The sequence below is a fragment of the Pongo abelii genome, chromosome 9 (assembly GCF_028885655.2).
Source record: "Pongo abelii isolate AG06213 chromosome 9, NHGRI_mPonAbe1-v2.0_pri, whole genome shotgun sequence".
NCBI lineage: Eukaryota > Metazoa > Chordata > Mammalia > Primates > Hominidae > Pongo > Pongo abelii.
The window spans coordinates 35,693,850-35,715,453 of record NC_071994.2 but is presented as its reverse complement, the minus strand read 5'-3'; the positions used below and the strand labels follow the sequence as shown (position 1 = coordinate 35,715,453).

The window sequence follows — 21,604 nt, the reverse complement described above, 5'->3', positions numbered from 1 at the left end:
TAAAGGGAGAAAAGTGGCACTAGTATACCACTGTTAACACAAATATTTTTATTTATGCAAGTTAAACTCTGCTGTTTGGCCACAACCATGTAGAGCCTGTAGACCAGGTTAGAAGATTTTGTTCTTTTTCTCAAGAGCAATGAGAAACCACTGAAAAGTTTTTATTTTTTATTTATGTATTTATTTGAGATGGAGTTTCGCTCTGTCGCCCAGGCTGGAGTGCGGTGGTGCAATCTCAGCTCACTGCAACCTCCGTCTCCCGGGTTCACGGCATTCTCCTCCCTCAGCCTCCCGAGTAGCTGGGACTACATGCGCCCGCCATAACGCCCGGCTAATCTTTTTGTATTTTTTAGTAGAGACGGGGTTTCACCGTGTTAGCCAGGATGGTCTCGATCTCCTGACCTCGTGATCCGCCCGCCTCGGCATCCCAAAGGGCTGGGATTACAGGCGTGAGCCACCGTGCCCGGCCTGAAAAGTTTTAAGTAGGGAAATGAGATCATCAGGTTTGCATTTTGAAAATGTTACTACTAAATTGAAGGAGGAGGATTAGGGTGAATGCAAAGAAATAAGAGACAGTTACAGTCATTTAGGTAAGAGGTTTTTTTTTTTGTTTTGGTTTTGTTTTGTTTGAGACGGAGTCTCGCTCTGTCGCCTAGGCTGGAGTGCAGTGGCACGATCTCTGCTCACTGCAAGCTCCTCCTCCTGGGTTCACGCCATTCTCCTGGCTCAGCCTCCCGAGTAGCTGGGACTACAGGCTGCCGCCACCACGCCCAGCTAATTTTTTTGTATTTTTACTAGAGACGGGTTTCACCGTGTTAGCCAGGATGGTCTCCATCTCCTGACCTCGTGATCCGCCAGCCTCGGCCTCCCAAAGTGCTGAGATTACAGGCGTGAGCCACCGTGCCCGGCCAGTTAAGAGTTGTTAGTAGTATGACTCGTGGAATGACATTAGCATGGAGGAAGTAATCAAATCCCACAAATACTTTGATACTTTGATAATACATTTCACTGGATTATAAGGATGGGGAGAGAGGTGGATTGGGGTGTGTGTGTGTGTGAGAGAGAGAGAGAGAGAGAAAGAGGAGATATTGGGGATAAATTCTGGCTTTCTGAAAACTGAGAGGGCCACATTTGGTGGAAGAAAATGAGTTACTGGGTTTCATCTTGGGCATGTTGGACCTGAAGCATCCTTATTCTTCTATATTTAGTACCAATAAAACCCTAAAAGCCGCATGAAAAGTCCATGGTAAGGGGGTATAGCTAAGTAATGTATGTATGGTTCATAAATTTTCTAGAATATTGTTCGGCCTTAAACATGTTAGCTACAAGACTATAAATTATAGCATGTTAGATTAAGTGAAAAAAGTAGGATACCAAATCCAGTAATCACTGAAAACATAGAAAAAGTACTGAAAGGAAATAGAGCAAACTTTAAGCAAGGATTATTTGAGGACTGTGGGTGAATTTTTTAAAATTTAAATTTTCCATTTTGTAAAAATATCAATCTTAGAAATTAAAAATTTTAATATCAGGTTTGTTTCTTATATCATTGATTTATAATGACCATGGTTTAAATGTTTGCTTCTCTAAACTGACTTAATAGTAATTACTTCAGGTAAAATCAATTATTTTTTAAACATGACTTTCTAGTTAGTTCCAAAGTTGAGTGGAGGTGAATTCTTAGTTATATAAAGTAAGCGATTTTTCCAGTGTTACAGCTGTATTAATCAGTAATCAGTGCTGATCATCTCTCCCATAGTTCTCTCTGCTGGCTTTTCCGTCTGTCAGCTGTAAGCAATGCAGAAGCATTGAAAACATTTTCCTTTGCCGTAACACACTAAAATTCTCATAAAATGTCCCTAAATCATTAAGTACATTTTGTGAGTGATGAATAGTGTTAAAGAACTAGCTATGTGTTTTAATATATAAAATTAGACTTTGTGTAAATTGACTATGCTTTTTTTAATCATGGATTTTCTCTAAGATAATGTGCTAAGAAGGTATCTAAACAACTCACCACCTGATATTTTGGTCGTACTTTAGGGAATTGTTTTAATAAATAAATGTTATTGAATTTTAATTTCTATACAATAAAATGCAGCCATTTGTTTATTTATTTTATTGAATTATTTTTGAGCCAGGTTCTCGTTCTGTTCCCCAGGCTGGAGTGCAGTGGTACAATCATGGCTCACTGCATCCTTGAGCTCTTGGGGCCAAGGGATCCTCCCACCTCAGCCTCCCAAGTAGCTAGGACTACCAGTGCACACCACCACACCCAGCTAATTTTTTATTATTTTTTATAGAGCTGAGGTATCACTGTATTGCTCAGGCTTGTCTCAAACTCCTTGCCTCAAAGTGATCCTGCCATCTTGGCCTCCCAAAGCATGAGGATTACAGAAGCGAGTGACTGTACCAAGCACATTTACTTATTTTAGTGACTTTTTTACGACTGTATATACTCATGCAGCCACCACCACAATCAAGATATAAAACACTTCTGTCACCATAAAGTGTTTCCTGGTGCTCAGTTTCCTGGCCCCAAGCACCTAACCTCTCCTTTCTGTCATTAGAAATTAATTTTGCTTTCTATAGAATATCGTGTAACTGCAGTTTTGCCATATGTACTTTTTTGTATCTGGCTTTTTTCCACTTAGCATAATGTTTTTTGAGGTTTACCCATGTTGTTGCATGTATAGTCAGGCCTCTGTATTAACATGTACCACATCCTTGGATACAGAGGGCAAAATGTAAGGTGCTAAGCATCCTTGGATTTTGGTATTCATGGAGTATCCTAGATATCCAATCCTGGATGTCCTTGGTACCCAGTTCCCTGTGGATACCAAGAAACTACTGCAAATTAGTAGTTTATTTCTTTTTATTGCTGAGTAGTAATCCATTTAGAAATATATCATTTGTTTTCTCCCTTCAGCAAGTAGTTGATGGACATTTTACTTGTTTTCAGTTTTTGGCTATTAAAAAAAAAAAAAGCTGTCATAGACCTTCTGTATAAATCTATGCAGACATGTATTTTCAACTCTCATGGGTAAGTACCCAAGAGTAGAATTGCTGGATCCTATAATAAGTGTTTGTTTAACTTTTTTGGAAACTGCCCAACTATTTTTGTTTTGTTTTGTTCTGATTTGTTTGAGACGGTGTCTTGCTCTGTCACCCAGGCTGGAGTGCAGTGGCGTGATCTCGGCTCACTGCAACCTCCGCTTCCCAGGTTCAAGCGATTCTCCTGCCTCAGCCTCCTGAGTAGCTGGGATTATATGCATGTGCAAGCATGCCCAGGTAATTTTTGTGTTTTTAGTAGAGGCGGGGTTTCGCTGTGTTGGCCAGGCTAGTCTCCAACTCCTGACCTCAAGCAATCCACTTGCCTTGGCCTCCCAAAGCATGGGGATTACAGACATGAGCCACCGCATCTGGCCTGCCAAACTGTTTTCTAATGTAGTTATAATGTTTTGCATTGCAGCTAACAATGTTGGAGCATTTTATTTGCTCCACATACTTGTCAGTTGAACATCTTTTAATATGTTTTTTGGCCATTCGTGTATCCTTTTTTGTAAACCATGTGTTCACATCTTTTGCTCATTTTTGTGTTGCCCAGTTTGTGTTCTTACTGCATTATGAAAGTTGCTAAAATATATACTGGATACCAGTCCTCCTCTATGTATATGTATTGCAAATATTTTCTATCTGTAGTTTGCCTGTTTTAAATCTTCCTATTAGCTGTCTTTTCAAAGGCAAATTGTAAACATTTTTATGAAGTTTAATTTATTCATTTTTTTCTCCAGTTCATGCTTTCGTGTCCTAAGAAACGTTTGCCTACTCCAAGGTTGCAAAGAAGGCATTTTCTTCTAATAGTTTTAATTATTTCAGCTTTTTTGTTTAACTCTGTGATCCATTTCAAGCTAATATTTAGTACTAGTACAAGAGGTAAGATGGAGGTTTTTGCTGTTTTTTGATTGAGTGTACTATGAGGCAAGATTGAAGTTTTTATCGCTTTTTGTTGTTTAATTATGGATATTCAGTTATTGCAGGACCATTTGTTACAAAAAAAAATTATTTCTCCACCTTTGTCAAAAACCGATTGTATGGATTTATTTCTGGACTCTATTCTTTTCCACTGATCTATATTTCTGTCCTTTTGCTACTTCCACATTACCTTGATTGCTGTAGCTTTATAGTAAGTCTTGAAATAAAATGGTAAGTCTTCCAACTGTGTTCTTTGTTCAAATTTTTTTGACTGTTGTATTAGTCCCTTCTCGCACTGCTCTAAAGAAATAATTGAGACTGGGTAATTTGTAAAGAAAATAGGTTTAATTGGCTCATGGTTCTGCAGGCCATACAGGAAGCATGGCTGGGTTAGAAAACTTGAAGTCATGGCCAAAGGCAAAGGGGAGGCGGGCACATCTCACATGGCAGGAGCAGGAGGAAGAGAAAGAGTGGGGAGGTGCTACACACTTTTAAACAACCAGATCTCATGATAACTCACTATCATGAGAACAGCACCAAAGGGGAAATCCACTGCCGTGAACCAATCACTTCCCACCAGGCCCCACCTCCAACACCGGTGACTACAATTTGACATGAGATTTGGGCAGGGACACAGACCCAAACCATATCACCTGTATTCTATGACCTTGGATTTCTTTGTAAATTTTAGAATTACCTTGTCAATTTCTCCAAAAAGCTTACTGGAATTTTTATTGGGATTCCATTAAATCTACAGATCAGTTTGAAGATTTGAGTCTTCTATCCCATGAACATGATATATCTCTCCATTTATTTAGGTCTTCTATACTCTCAGAATGTTTTGTATTTTCACTGTAGAACTAATTCATACACATATTTTGTTAAATTTATCCAAAATATTTAATTGCAAGTGGGGTTTCTAAAATTTCAGTTCCTATTTTTGTTACTATTATGTAGAAGTACAATTAATGTATTAGTATAGTGTAATTAGTATAGTGTTAGTATAGTATAATTCTTTAAATACTTAAAGCCAAATCCAGTAATATGATATATATTACTATATAAAATATATAAATGCAATATAATTATAGAATAATTACAATTCTATATATTATAGTAATGACAATATAATTATACTCTATTATATTGCATTACTATATAATAATTATATAACTACAATATAATAATTATATTGTAGTTATATATTATATACTTATATGATTATAATATATATAATTATTATAATTTTGTTTTAAATGCCATAAAACCAAAGCCAGTAATATTACACAGCTAAGACCTTCCATACAATATTGATTAGAAGTGGTGAAAGTGAATATACCTCCATTTTTCCCGATCTCAGAAGAAAAGCATTGCATCTTACCATTATGTATGATGATATCTATAGGTTTTTTGTAGATCCCATGTGTCAAGTTGAAGATGTAATATTACTGGATTTGGTTTTACAGTATTTAAAACCAAATTATATTAATTATATCTAATATAAATGTATATTCTATTACTGGATTTGGTTTTATGATATTTAAAGAATTATTTTCATATATTTTCATGAGGCATATTAGTCTGTAGCTTTCTGTTTCTGTGGTATCTTGGTCTATTTTGGTATTGGGGTAACACTGGCCTCATAAAATGAGTTTAGAAGTGTTTCATCCTTTCCTCTTTTCTGAAAGAGTACATGTAGGATTGGTATTATGACCTCCTAAAATTTGATAATGGTGTGTAGTTCTGTAAAACTCTTTGAGTTTGATGTTAGAATAATGATGGGCCTATAAAGTGGGAATTGTTTCCTTTTCCTTTTTGCTGAGTTTAAGTATTGGTATTATTTTTTCCTTCAAATGTTTAAATTTACTAGTGAAGTTCCCTATACCTGAAGTCTGTATGTATGTGCAGGGGGTCATTTTGTGGATATCAAAGTGATGTAGTAGTTGAAGAATGATGTCTGGAACCAGAAAGTCTATTAAAAGTACCTAGTTCTGGCCGGGCGCGGTGGCTCACGCCTGTAATCCCAGCACTTTGGGAGGCCAAGGTGGGCGGATCATGAGGTCAGGAGATCGAGACCATCCTGGCTAACACAGTGAAACCCTGTCTCTACTAAAAATACAGAAAAATTAGCCGGGCCTGGTGGCAGGCGCCTGCTACTCGGGAGGCTGAGGCAGGAGAATGGCGTGAATCCAGGAGGCGGAGCTTGCAGTGAGCCGAGATTGCGCCACTGCACCTCCAGCCTGGGCAACAGAACGAGACTCCGTCTCAAAAAAAAAGTACCTAGTTCTCATTGACTCTCTTTACAAGTCTCTTAGCCTATGTAACTGTGCCTCAGGAATACGCAATTTTTGTTCCACCTCATATACTTGTTTTAAGGAAAAAAAATATAAAAACATATGAGTGTGCTTGCTGTTTGATAGCCATTTGATTCTTTTCTTGCTGTATGTTTCTAACTGCAACTTTTCCTTTTTACAGAGGAGGATAAATATAATATTTACTCACCTTTGCTCTTCAAGTATTTCCTGGCAGAAGGAATTGTCAATGGGCATACTTTGTTGGTTGCATCTGCTAAAGAGGATCCTGCCAACATTTTACAGGTATAGAATATATGAACTTAATATTGCATTTTGAATGTTTCATGAAAAAATATTGTTTATATATGTAAACAAGATATATGTTTGTATATATACAAACTGTATTTAAATGCATTAACGAAACTATACATTTTTTAAAATCTCAGTAAAAAGTATCAAATTTATTTGAACATAGGGTTACATTTTAAACTAATGTTTTTGAACAATTTTTTAAAGTTCATATGAAAGGTGGGGAAATATTAAGCTATTAAAAACTGACACTAAATAAAATTACTAGACCAGGCATTCATAAAAGTCATGCTTAATAACAAAAAATTCTAGTTTACGCTTCTTATTGAAGAAAGGGGAAAAACATCCTTTAATTTTTTGCTTCTAATTATAACATCTTCATTTTGACTACTATAGCAAAGCAAATTTTCCAAAGTCTAAGCTTTCCTATACTACTAACAAAGTATCACTTAACTGTTACTCTTAAGAAGTCCTTAAAAGAAACTTGAAATTTGAATTTTCAGCCTGAAACTATTAGATAAAGTATATGAGTTAAAGCAAATAATGAAATAAAAACAAAAGGGACATCTATATAATCAGCAAATTGGCTGATAAGAATTTTAAATATTTTACATTTCTACTTAGCACAAGCAAAAATAAACTGATTCCAAGGCACTACAGTATTTGCCATTCTTATTGCAAGCTTTAGGCAATTTTTTTTCTTTTAATTTTGAAGAGATGAGGTCTCACTATGTTGCCAGACTGGTCTTGAATTCCTGGTCTCAAGGGATTCTCCCACCTGGGCCTCCCAAAGTTCTGGGATTACAGGCATCAGCCACCGCATCCAGCCTACTGCAAGCTTTAATCATAGTTTCATTCTAAATGTATCTAAGGAAATTAAAATGTTCATACATATAAAAATTATTATATCTGATAGGTAATATTCTACACAGTCAGGATAATAAGAGAACTCTGGAAAACATTAGATGAAGAAAACAACTGCAGATTGTTTGGTAATTATATTACCAGTATGCCAGAGGTATAAATCAGAAGAATCAGAAATTAGAAGTACTCATTGATTAATATTAGTTTTCTTGGAGAATGCCACAAATGACTCTCTTCTATGATAAAATACGTCATTGATGTACTGAATCTTTAAGCCAAAGCACACTTTTTTCCTCAGAGAGGACACTTTTAACTTTTAGAATTCTTAGTTTCTTTGTCCATAACAGAATCCTAATTTAAGCCATTATTTGAATAGAGTTCATAATCTAAAGTCATTTTTCCATAGGATATTTTAATTTTAGTACATAGTTTGCAAAATGGCAAATTAGTCATTTATAAGGAATTTGTAACATAATAAATACTAATTCATAATACCTGTGAACAAATGCCAGCAAACTTCTTTGCCTTAGTATGAAAGTCACTATAATGCTGAGGTCAAAACTAACATAATTCGTTCATATGATTTAGACTTTGCTTATTAAATAATACTATTATGAAATCCAAAGCAGAAACCTGTATTTGATTGATTTTCCTCTGGTTGTAAGGCTTATTTTTTTTTCAATCTCTTTTTTAGTTGTTTACTTTTTACAATTTTTCTTGGTGTTTTCTTTTGCTCTTTTTCCTGGCTTTTATCATCTTGGCCAACTTCTGGACAGTGCTACACTTGCTAGGAGCAGTGGAGTAAAGGCCAAAACCATTGTTGTAAGTAAGCTACACAGGTTCTTCATGACATATTCCACGATATACCGAGACTAAGATTTTATATCAAACATCTATATAGCCATCATAGGAAAATTTTGCCAACCAGAAGCAGAAATGCCTGTATGTGCTTTTTAAAATAAAGTTTTTTATTTTTATTTTTTCCTCTTTCAACCCAGGTAGCTGATGTTAAAAATTTGCACAGTTTGCTTTAGAGAACACATTAATTTCAAAACTAATCCCTGACATCTTTCTTAGGGGTGCCTTGAATTTGTACAAGTTAGTATTAAAAATCTTAATGTACTCTACATATCCTTCTTTAGATTATGTGAAGGAGTTTGAAGCTATAAAAGGAATATTACCTTTTTCATCAAGCTTTTATAAAATAGCCAGTCATTTATGCAAGTAATTGGGTGTTGCAAAGACTTAGTCATACAACAATTTTATGGTGTAGGAGAGTAAAATATAAAATATAAAACTACAGTTAAAAGCAAAACAGACTCTTAAAAAGTACACCATGTCTGACCAAGCTGCACATGTCTCACCAAGATAGATTAACAAGGTCCAGATTTCTCATCATGCCTGAAACAGCTAAAAAAACAAAACAAAACAAAAAACAAACATAAAAAGCAGCACAGGGTATAGGAAACAACAGTTTTCGAAACACTTGGCATCAGATAATAAAAGTGATTCCTGAGATATACAAAACAAAGAAGGCAAACCCTGTAATTTCCCTACCTTACTGAGTACAGTGTTTCCAAGCCACAGTGCAAAGAAGAGAAATACAAGATAAGATAACCTTCAGGAGACACAGCTAGGATCACAAGGAGGTCAAGGAAATTCTATTTATAAATCAGAGTACCTGAAAGGGAAGAGGTATACATCAAGTGAGTTAGAGATCTGCATAAGGTCTCCCTCTGGTCTTCAGATGAGTGCTCACCTGTACTTGTACACGAGGAAATGGCCTGAGGCTAGAGGAAGAACTACCTGACAATATTAGAAGTAACAATCCCCAGGGCCAACAGTAATTCCTGCTCCCACATGCCAGAGTGAAAAACTTCATAATTCATGAGACATCAGGTGGAGTATTTAGAAGAGTTTTGCATTGGTAAAGAGCAAAATTATTCCCAGATTATAGAACACTGCTCTGGTCCTGTCTAATGAGGCTTAAAAACAAGGCCTGAAGTAACCAACTGTTTTCAAGTAACTTAACTGTGTCCCAGTCCAAAGCTCAAAGTATAGTAATATTCAAGTGTCTAGCACCCAACAGAATAAAATATTCTGTGTCTGGTTTCCAGTTAAAACATAATAGACATGGAAAGAAATAAGAAAATACAATTTATAATAAGGAGAAAAATTAATTAAAACAAAAAAGAAATGACATGATAGAATTAGCAGATGAAAACATTAGTTTTATTACAAGTATATTCTAAATATTCAGTAAGCTAGAAGGAAGATTAAATATGTTAAATGGAAACATGGAAGATGTAAATAGAAACACAAGTTAAACTTTTAGAGATGAAAACTACAGTGACTGCAATGAAAAATACACTTGAGGTACAAAGTGGATTAGACACTGAAAAAGAAAAGATTAGTAAATTTGAAGACATGGCATTTAAAATTATACAAGATGAAACCTGGAAAATAGACTGGAGAAAAAAAGATTTTTGCATTAGTGAGCTGTAAGGTAACTTAAGGGTCCCTAACATGTGATTGGACTCTGTGAAGGGAGAAGGAGTGGTACACAACAAATATTTGAAGAAATGAGGAGCGAAAGTATTACAGAAATAATGAAAAATATACCACAATTCTAAGGTGTTTGGCAAACTGCAAGTTTTTTGTTGTTGTTGTTGTTGTTGTTTTTTGAGACGGAGTCTCGCTCTGTCACCCAGGCTGGAGTGTAGTGGTGCGATCTTGGCTCACTGCAAGCTCTGCCTCCCGGGTTCACGCCATTCTCCTGCCTCAGCCTCCCAAGTAGCTGGGACTACAGGCGCCCACCACCATGCCTGGCTAATTTTTTGTATTTTTAGTAGAGACGGGGTTTCACCGTGTTAGCCAGGATGGTCTCGATCTCCTGACCTGGTGATCCCCCGGCCTCAGCCTCCCAAAGTGCTGGGCAAACTCCAAGTTTTAAAAGTCCTGAAGAAAACAACATCAATGCACATCATAATCAAATTTCTTGAAACAAGTGATAAAGACAAAATCTTGAAAGCGACCAGAGATAAAAGCACATTACATAGATAGGACCAAAGATAAGAATGACAGCCAACTTTTAGGCAATACAAACCAGAAAACAAGGAGGAAGTCTTTAAAATGCTAAAAGAAAAACACGTTATCAATTCGGAATTCTATACTCAGCAAATATCTTTCATAAACAAAGATTTTACAATTTAAAAAGGTTGTTTTTTATGAAAACAAAATAAAGACTTTCTCAAATGCTAAAATAAAAAAGAATTCACAACCACCAGACTTGCATTGTAAGAAATACTGAAGTTTTTCACAAAAAAATCAAAATAATGCCAAATGAATATTTGGATCTAAACAAAGATATCAGAAGGACTGGAAATAAGTAAATATATAATACTTTTATTTAAGTGAGTATAAAATACTTTTTTTCTCATTTTGTAAAGATAAAGTCATTAATGGTGAGAAGGAGAAAATAGAGGAAAAATGCAGAATTTGGAGCATGACGGATATATTTTTTGTCTTGATTGTATTAATGGTTTCCAAAGTATATATGAAGGGACTTCAAAAAGTTTGTGGAGAAATGGAATTAAAACATAAAACCATAAACATTATTTCAAAACATAAGCTCCATCAAGTTCAAGACACTTTTGTGAGTGATGATATCAGCCATTCAGTCCATTCTTTAAGAACTGAGGGTCCTGGGAATTTATGTCAGTAGTCTTTTTTACTTTTTTTTTTTTTTTTTTTTTTTTTAATTTATGAAGTATTTATTGATGATTCTTGGGTGTTTCTCGGAGAGGGGGATATGGGAGGGTCATAGGATAATAGTGGAGAGAAGGTCAGGAGATAAACACATGAACAAAGGTCTCTGGTTTTCCTAGGCAGAGGACCCTGCGGCCTTCTGCAGTGTTTGTGCCCCTGGGTACTGGAGATTAGGGAGTGGTGATGACTCTTAAAGAGCATGCTGCCTTCAAGCATCTGTTTAACAAAGTACATCTTGCACCGCCCTTAATCCATTTAACCCTGAGTTGACACAGCATATGTTTCAGAGAGCATGGGGCTGGGGGAAAGGCCATAGATCAACAGCATCCCAAGGCAGAGGAATTTCTCCTAGTCAGAACAAAATGGAATCTCCTATGCCTACCCCTTTCTACACAGACACAGCAACAATCTGATCTCTCCTTCCTTTCCCCACACTTCCCCCCCCCTTCCTTTCAACAAAACCGCCATCGTCCTCATGGCCGGCTCCCGATGGTCGGTCGCTGTCTCTTCGGAGCTGTTGGGTACACCTCCCAGACAGGGCGGCCGGGCAGAGGCGCTCCTCGCTTCCCAGACGGGGCCACCCGGGCAGAGGCGCTCCTCACTTCCCAGACGGGGCCGCCCGGGCAGAGGCGCTCCTCTCCTCCCAGACGGGGCGGCCGGGCAGAGGCGCTCCTCGCTTCCCAGACGGGGCCGCCCGGGCAGAGGCGCTCCTCGCTTCCCAGACGGGGCCGCCCGGGCAGAGGCGCTCCTCGCTTCCCAGACCGGGCCGCCCGGGCAGAGGCGCTCCTCGCTTCCCAGACCGGGCCGCCCGGGCAGAGGCGCTCCTCACTTCCTCCCAGACCGGGTGGCAGCCGGGCAGAGGCGCTCCTCACCTCCCAGATGGGGCGGCCGGGCAGAGGCGCTCCTCACTTCCCAGAGGGGGCGGCCGGGCAGAGGCGCTCCTCACTTCCCAGACCGGGCGGCCGGGCAGAGGCGCTCCTCACTTCCCAGATGGGGCGGCCGGGCAGAGACGCTCCTCACTTCCTCCCAGACGGGGTGGCGGCCGGGCAGAGGCGCTCCTCACCTCCCAGACGGGGCGGCCGGGCAGAGGCGCTCCTCACTTCCCAGACGGGGCGGCCGGGCAGAGGCGCTCCTCACTTCCCAGACGGGGCGGCCGGGCAGAGGCGCTCCTCACTTCCCAGACTGGGCGGCCGGGCAGAGGCGCTCCTCACCTCCTAGACGGGGTGGCCAGGCAGAGGCGCTCCTCACTTCCCAGACGGTGTGGCGGCTGGGCAGAGGCGCTCCTCCCTTCCCAGATGGGGCAGCCAGGCAGAGGCGCTCCTCACTTCCTCCCAGACGGGGTGGCGGCCAGGCAGAGGCGCTCCTCACTTCCCAGAGGGGGCGGCCGGGCAGAGGTGCTCCTCACTTCCTCCCAGACGGGGTGGTGGCTGGGCAGAGGCACTCCTCACCTCCCAGACGGGGCGGCCGGGCAGAGGTGCTCCTCATCTCCCAGACGGGGCGGCCGGGCAGAGGTGCTCCTCACTTCCCCCCAGACGGGGTGACGGCCGGGCAGAGGCACTCCTCACCTCCCAGACGGGGCGGCCAGACAGAGGCGCTCCTCACTTCCCATACGGGGTGGCAGCCGGGCAGAGGCGCTCCTCACTTCCCAGATGGGGCAGCTGGGCAGAGGTGCTCCTCACTTCCTCCCAGACGGGGTGGCGGCCAGGCAGAGGCGCTCCTCACTTCCCAGACTGGGCGGCCGGGCAGAGGCGCTCCTCACCTCCTAGACGGGGTGGCCAGGCAGAGGCGCTCCTCACTTCCCAGACGGTGTGGCGGCTGGGCAGAGGCGCTCCTCCCTTCCCAGATGGGGCAGCCAGGCAGAGGCGCTCCTCACTTCCCCCCAGACGGGGTGGCGGCCAGGCAGAGGCGCTCCTCACTTCCCAGAGGGGGCGGCCAGGCAGAGGTGCTCCTCACTTCCTCCCAGACGGGGTGGCGGCTGGGCAGAGGCACTCCTCACCTCCCAGATGGGGCGGCCGGGCAGAGGTGCTCCTCATCTCCCAGACGGGGCGGCCGGGCAGAGGTGCTCCTCACTTCCCCCCAGATGGGGTGACGGCCGGGCAGAGGCACTCCTCACCTCCCAGACGGGGCGGCCGGACAGAGGCGCTCCTCACTTCCCATATGGGGTGGCAGCCGGGCAGAGGCGCTCCTCACTTCCCAGATGGGGCAGCCGGGCAGAGGCGCTCCTCACTTCCTCCCAGATGGGGTGGCGGCCGGGCAGAGGCGCTCCTCACTTCCCAGACGGGGCGGCCGGGCAGAGGTGCTCCTCACTTCCTCCCAGACGGGGTGGCGGCCGGGCAGAGGCGCTCCTCACCTCCCAGACGGGGTGGCCGGGCAGAGGCGCTCCTCCCTTCCCAGACGGAGTGGCCAGGCAGAGGCGCTCCTCACCTCCCAGAGTGGGCGGCCAGGCAGAGGCGCTCCTCACTTCCCAGAGTGGGCGGCCGGGCAGAGGCGCTCCTCACTTCCCATAGGGGGTGGCAGCCAGGCAGAGGCGCTCCTCACTTCCCAGATGTGGCAGCTGGGCAGAGGTGCTCCTCACTTCCTCCCAGACGGGGTGGCGGCCAGGCAGAGGCGCTCCTCACCTCCCAGACGGGGCGGCCGGGCAGAGGCGCTCCTCACCTCCCAGACGGGGCGGCTGGGCAGAGGCGCTCCTCACCTCCCAGAAGGGGCGGCTGGGCAGAGGCGCTCCTCACTTCCCATATGGGGTGGCAGCCGGGCAGAGGTGCTCCTCACTTCCCAGACAGGGTGGCGGCCAGGCAGAGGCGCTCCTCACCTCCCAGATGGGGCAACCGGGCAGAGGCGCTCCTCACTTCCTCCCAGACGGGGTGGCGGCCAGGCAGAGGCGCTCCTCACCTCCCAGACGGGGCGGCCGGGCAGAGGTGCTCCTCATCTCCCAGACGGGGCAGCCGGGCAGAGGTGCTCCTCACTTCCTCCCAGACGGGGTGGCGGCCGGGCAGAGGCACTCCTCACCTCCCAGACGGGGCGGCCGGGCAGAGGCGCTCCTCACTTCCTCCCAGACGGGGTGGCGGCCGGGCAGAGGCGCTCCTCACCTCCCAGAAGGGGTGGCCAGGCCGAGGCGCTCCTCACCTCCCAGACGGGGCGGCCGGGCAGAGGCGCTCCTCACTTCCTCCCAGACGGGGTGGCGGCCGGGCAGAGGCGCTCCTCACCTCCCAGAAGGGGTGGCCAGGCAGAGGCGCTCCTCACCTCCCAGACGGGGCGGCCGGGCAGAGGTGCTCCTCATCTCCCAGACGGGGCAGCCGGGCAGAGGCGCTCCTCCCTTCCTCCCAGACGGGGTGGCAGCCGGGCAGAGGCGCTCCTCACATCCCAGACGATGGGCGGCCGGGCAGAGGCGCTCCTCACTTCCCAGATAGGGCGGCCGGGCAGAGGGGTTCCTCACATCCCAGACGATGGGCGGCCAGGCAGAGATGCTCCTCACTTTCTAGACGGGGTGGCGGCGGGGCAGAGGCTGTAATCTTAGCACTTTAAGAGGCCAAGGCAGGAGGCTGGTAGGTGGAGGTTGCAGCGAGCCGAGATCACACCACTGCACTCCAGCCTGAGCACCATTGAGCATTGAGTTAGCGAGACTCCGTCCGCAATCCCAGCACCTCGGGAGGCCGAGGCAGGCAGATCACTCGAGGCCAGGAGCTGGAGACCAGCCCGGTCAACACGGCGAAACCCCGTCTCCACCAAAAATACAAAAACCATTCAGGCGTGGCGGCGCGTGCCTGCAATCCCAGGCACTCGGCAGGCCGAGGCAGGAGAGTCACCGGAGCCCGAGGCAGGGAGGTTGCAGCGAGCCGGATCATGGCAGTACAGTCCAGCTTCGGTAACAGCGGGAGACCGAAGAAAGGGGAGAGGGAGGGGGAGGGGGAGGGGGAGAGGGAGGGGGAGAGGGAGAGTCTTTTTTACTTTAACTGAAGAAAAATGGTGACATTTACAGATTTTGTATTAAGATTGAGAAACAGAAAGGAGTTGGAAGGAGCCAAATCAGGACTGTAAGACGGGCACATAATGATTTCCCATCGAAACTCTTGCAAAAATACCCTTGTTAGATGAGAGGCATAAGTAGGAGCTTGTTGTGGTGGAAAATGACTCACTGATGAAGATTTCCCAGACATTTTTTTCTGCCAAATCTTTGGATACATTTCTCAAAACAGTCATAATAAGCAGATGTTGTTCTTTGGCCCTCCAGAAAGTCAACAAACAAAATGCCTTGAGCATCCCAAAAAGCTATTGTCATGACCTTTGCTCTTGACTTGTCCGCTTGTGCTTTCACTTCATCACTTCGACTTGCTAGCCATTGCTTTGATTGTGCTTTTTCTTCAGGATCATACTGGTAAAACCATGTTTCACTGCCTGTCATAATTTGTTGAAGAAATCCTTCAGGATCATGATCGCACTTGTTTAAAATTTCTATTGAAAGCTCTGCTCTTTGCAACTGATTTTGGCATAGCAGTTTTGGCACCCATAGAGTGGAAAGTTTGCTCAACTTTAATTTTTTAGTCAGAACTGTGTCAGCTGAACCAATTGAAATATCTGTGGTATTGGCTATTGTTGTGCTGTTAATCGTTAGTCCTCTTTAATTAGGGCCTGAACAAAATGAGGTTTTTTCCCTGCAAATTGATGTGGATGGTCTGCAGCTGCAGCCTTCATCTTCAACATCATCTCGTCCTTTCTTAAAATTAGTTATCCATTTGTAAAGTGCTGATTTCTTTGGGACATTGTCCCCATAAACTATTCTCAAAGCATCAATGATTTTATCATTCTTCAACCCAAGCTTTACCATAAATTTGATGATTTTCCTTACTTCAATTTTAGCAGAATTCACCTTCTCTAATGGGGCTGTTTCTAAACAGCTAACTGTGCTTCTTAGTGCCTCAAACTAGATCTTGTTAAGACAGATTAGTTTAAGTTTATTTTGGTGCAGAAAAGTTTTGGAAGTTATGCATAGTTTTTTTCACAATACGCATTTACCGTGAACTTTTTAAAGACTCCTTGTACCTCTGTAAAATATTACCAAATTACATGCATTAAGTATGGGCAGTTTGTTATATATCTGTTATACCTGAATAAAGCTATTTCTAAGAAAAATGGAATTTCAGTTAGTAAATTCATGTTCAAGTACAAGTTCTGATGTTTTTTAAATAATTTCAGCAACTTGTTTGTACGTTACCTCCTCTTTTATGAAATAAGGGTGACACTTGACCTTGTGAAGGTCTTTTCAAAACATATCATGACCCTAATTTTATAAATAAGAGATATGAGACTAGGTTGACACACAGATTTCTAACCTAGTAACAAAAATAATAATAATCAAACTTCCTTCCTTTTACTTTGGTTTCCCTAGAAATTCTGATATAATAAAATTTGAGATATTTTATTTGGAGAACTGTATGTAACTGTGGTCATCTCTTAGGCCTCATCTAACTTGGCTCATCAATAGCACTTGATATCATTGATCACTCCTTCTTCCCTGATATACTTTCTTCCCTTGGTTTCCAGGATACTACACCTTCTTGGTGTTCTCCTAACTAGCCACTTTTTCTTATTCTTCTTTGCTAGTTCTTACTTATTTACTCAAACTTTTAATAGACGTGTCTTAGGACTCAGACTTTAGAACTCCTCTGTTCCTGTTCTTTCGCTGATCACGTCTGCCCCAAGGATGTCAGTACTATGTATATGCTGGTGACTTTCAAATTTATAATCTACTTGGATCTATCCTGAGCTACTACTGCCTTCTGTACATCTAACTCCTAACAATTGTATATCCAGCTCCCTACAGTACATCTTATTTTAGTCTATTGGAGATCTCAAACATAACATGTTCAAAACCAAACTCCTGATCTGCTCTCCCCAAGCCTGTTCCTTTATCAGCCTTTCCTGTCTCAATTAATACCAACTCACATCTTCTGTTTGCTCAAGCCTAAACCAAGGATTCATCCTTAACTCTTTATCTCCTATACTCTCCTTCAATATCTCAGGAAATACAAATATACTACTTTGAACATAAATTATTTATTGCTTGGCCTCCCTGTTTCTACCTTTGCTTCTCTTCAGTCTGGTCTCACCAAAATATTCAGTGAGCCTCTTCAAATGTAAGTCAGATCATGTCACTCATCTAAACTCAAAACTCTCCAGAAGACAAAGGCCACATAATATAAAGTCCTTATAATGACTTTAAAGGCCCTAGCTAATATTCTGTTACCTCCCCTTTACCTGTCTGACTTCATTACTTAATATCTCCCCCTGAGTTTATTCTGTTTATATGAACTACCTTGCTTGCTAGGCATGCTCCAAAATTAGGACCATTGGATTTGCTGTTCCCTTGGCTAAGAACTTTTTTGCTTCTCTCAGACTTTGCTCAAATGTTGCCATCTCAGCAGGGCCTAACCTAACTACTCTAATAAATGTTACAACTTCCTACTCCCACTCCCCAGGCCTCATAATCCTGTTAGCTGCCTTATTTTTCTCCATAACCTTACTGTCACCTGATATGCTTTATAATTTACTTCTGTATTAGTTCATTGTGTTTCTTCCGTACAAGTCTTTTCTGTTTTATTCATTGCTATATTTCTGTTGCTTATTACAGTGGATGATAAATGAATCTTTACTATATATGAAAAGTCTGAGGAAACATGATACCCAAATATTTGGTCAAATATTATTCTAGGTGTTCTGTGAGAGTGTTTTGAAAGGAATTAACATTTAATTTGGTAGACTGAGTAAAGTAGATTGCCCTCCCTAATTTGGGTGGGCCTCAGCCAGTCAGCAGAAGACCTCAAAAAAACAAAAACGCTGACCATCCCCCGAGTCAGAGAAATTTTCCTGCCTGTTTTTGAACTTGGTAATTGGCTTTTTCCTGCCGTATGACTCCTACTGAAATATCAGCTCTTCCTGGGTCTTGAGCCTGCCAGCCTGCAAATTGGAATTACACCTAGGTTCTCCTGGTTCTCAGACCAATGGACCTTGACTGGAACTACACTATTAACTATCCGAGGTCTCCAGCCTGCCAACTTACCCTGCAGGTCTTTGGATTTGCCCACATCTATAATTATATGAGACGGTTTCTTACAATAAATCTCTTTGCGTGCACACACACACACACACACACACACACACACACACACACACACACACACACACACACACAGGTCTTTGGATTTGCCCACATCTATAATTATATGAGACAGTTTCTTACAATAAATCTCTTTGCACACACACACACACACACACACACACACACACACACACACACACACACACACACACACACACACACACACCCTGTTGGTTCAGTTTCTCTAGAGAGCCTTAAATAATACAGTTTTTAATGTTTTAAAGCAGGGGCCCCCAAACCCCAGCCATGGATCAGTACTGGAACAGGGCCACACAGCAGGAGGTGAGCAGCAGGCAACTAAACAAAGCTTCATCTGTATTTACAGCTGCTCCCCATTGCTCGTATTACTGCCTGAGCTCTACCTCCTGTCAGATCAGTGGTAGCATCAGATTCTCATAGGAGCATGAACCCTATTGTGAACTTCCCACGCAGAGGATCTAGGTTACGCACTCCGAATGAGAATCTAATGCCTGAAGATCTGTCACTGTCTCCCATCACCCATGTCTAGCTGCAGGAAAACAAGCTCAGGGCTCCCAGTAATTCTATATTATGGTGAGTTATATAATTATTTCATTGTATATTACAGTGTAATAATGATAGAAATAAAATGCACAATAAATGTAATGCTCTTGAATCATCCAGAAACCATCCGAGTCTGTGGAAAAGCTGTCTTCCACAAACCTATCCCTGGTGCCAAAAAGGTTGGGGACTGCTGCATTAAAGGATTCTCTTGCTCTAGAATATCATAGGTTTGGTTTTGTTTTAAAGTCGTTATTTTTCTCTGGCTTTCTTCCATCCTCTTCCCCAGCTTTATTGAGATGCAATTGATGAATAGAAATTTATATATTTTATATATATGAATTATTTTATATGTATATAAAAAGTATATAACATGATTTGGTATATGTGTACATTGTGAAACAATTACCACAATCAAATTAATTAACACATCTATCACCATACCTAGTTACCATTTTTGGTGTGGAAGGAACACTTTAGATCTACTGTTTTAGCAAATTTTAAATATACAATGCAATGTTATTAACTGTAGTCACTATACTGTACATTAGATCCTCAGAACTTACTCATCTGATAACTGAAGTTTTGTAGCCTTTGACCAACATCTCTTCATTTCTTCCACCCTCCAGCCCATCACAACTACCACTCTGCTGTCTCTAGTTTTGAACTAAGGAATGTATTCTAGTGTCGTCATATCCATTATGCTTTATCTTGTGCATTTAGAATGTATTATCAAAGATATTATTGCTGAGACAAAAACCTAATTGTCTTAAGCATTAGATTTTTTTTTATATAGCATTTCAGATTTGATAGTCAATATGTTAACCATAAGTTAAATGTGTGATCTTTAGGAAAAATTAACTTGTTTGCTTTCAATGTCATTATTTGCTTTTAAATAAAGCCACTTACACAGATGAGTACTGAAAGTAGTCAAAGCGCCTGTATGCTAAATAATCTACAAAGTTAACATTTCCATAAATTAATAAAATTTATCTGAGGGGGATATCCGTGGGGACGAGAAATGATTTGACTATAATGTGCTATGTACGATGAACAATTATATGTGCTATATACTATCAAGGATTTGTAGGGTCGGTTGATATGCAAGGGATATAGGATTGTCTTTGAAGGGTTCAACGTAATGTGTGACAGTTCGTTAAGTTATTCTAGTTCTTGCTTGTAAGCATTTTTAAACTATTTGAATTTTGATTATGTTCTCATATTTCACATTGCTCTAATCTGAAAATATATTTGGTTTTGGACTTAATACAGTCATTTCACCTGTTATTAATATTTCTTAAATTCCTAATATTGTCATTTTATATTTCTTACATATTTGTTATGGAATAATAAAACAGTATTTGATTTTTTGGCACACTTACAATGTTGTACAAACACTGTGATTAGAAGAATAATATGCCATTCTCATTTTACTATGAAAAAGTACAAAAGTATTGTTCTTAACATAATATATATGTTAATGTGGTCCAGTTTTTGTGTATGTTTAGAATATACTATATTTAAAAAGTAAGACTTATGAAAATGTAATTATATTCTTCATAACACCAGTGCAAAGAGATTTCTAACATCTCTCTGAGAAGAATAAACAAAATATTTTTGTAATGTAAAAAATGATATTGAATACTAATACAGATAAGTAGGATTTTCTACGTAATATTCACATAGGATTTCAGTATGCAGAACTCAATTATAGTTATACTTAGAACTTTATTTTCATCAAATAGTCCAACAATGAATGACCAAAACCAATGAGTTAACAGTGTTTGAGAGATACAGTGTAGGGGGAACATGCTATAATTGTTTGGTTTTAATTTTATGATATATGATTGGGAATTTCTAGAACCTATAACCAACGCAAATATTTCTGTACAAGAATAGGGAAAAGACAATCTTATAGACCATAATTATCTTAAAGCTGTGTATAACTAAAAGACAAGTAAAAGATAAAAAGCCCATCAGCTGCCTAAGATATATAACCACCCAGCAATTTATCCATCATCCTTTGAAAACATAGTCATGCCTATTGTAGTCAAAGCTCCTTCAGGAAGTCGGCATTAAGATGTAATGCTGAAAAATTACACCCCTTAGAAAATCATATAGAATAATATACATGATGTTATTAAAGCTTTTAAAAACACATATAAGTATTTTTCAGTTAGCTTTCTTGTCTAAAGGAATTTTCTTCATCATCTCCAATGTAATGATGAGTATTTTCCATGAAAACTTTCTATGGAATGTTTTATAAAATAGTAAAAATTACATTTTTCTGTTAAAAGATTTAAACATTTATTAGTAGACTGATTTTTTATGAAATAAATTATATACACGTGCACACACAGAATTTTTATAGAGCTTGAAGACATTAAGATTTTTATATCCTTTTCATAATTTTTAATAAGTTATGTGTTAGTATTTTTAGAACTGAAGAAAATAAAAGGATTTTCAGAAGTAAATTTAAATGCTGTTTCACAATATGCCAAAGTCAGTTTTAAAACTTAATTTGAATATTAGCTAGTGATGACATTTCAGATAGGTAGTATTCCTGCAGGAAGAAGTATCTAAGATTGAGAGCAAAACATAAATTGTTGCATTAACTTTTGAGTTGTCTGTTATTGAGTATGCACTGTCCAGCATCCGCTAGAATTAAAAGAAAGCAGGAGGCTAGGGTGCTTTAAACATGCTGAAAAGTTGTGTTTTTAAA

General features: G+C 41.2%; 1 protein-coding gene across 7 annotated transcripts in view; it reads left to right on the top strand.

Annotated features, from left to right (window-relative positions):
- The window catches only part of ELP4 (elongator acetyltransferase complex subunit 4), a 279,587-nt gene that overhangs the window by 25,150 nt on the left and 232,833 nt on the right, over positions 1–21,604 (top strand). For all 7 annotated transcript variants that reach the window (XM_002821917.5, XM_063728497.1, XM_054524527.2 and 4 more), the window contains exon 3: positions 6,451–6,572. In XM_002821917.5, coding sequence (XP_002821963.1) covers positions 6,451–6,572 — 122 coding nt within the window. The remainder of the gene's footprint in view (positions 1–6,450; positions 6,573–21,604) is intronic.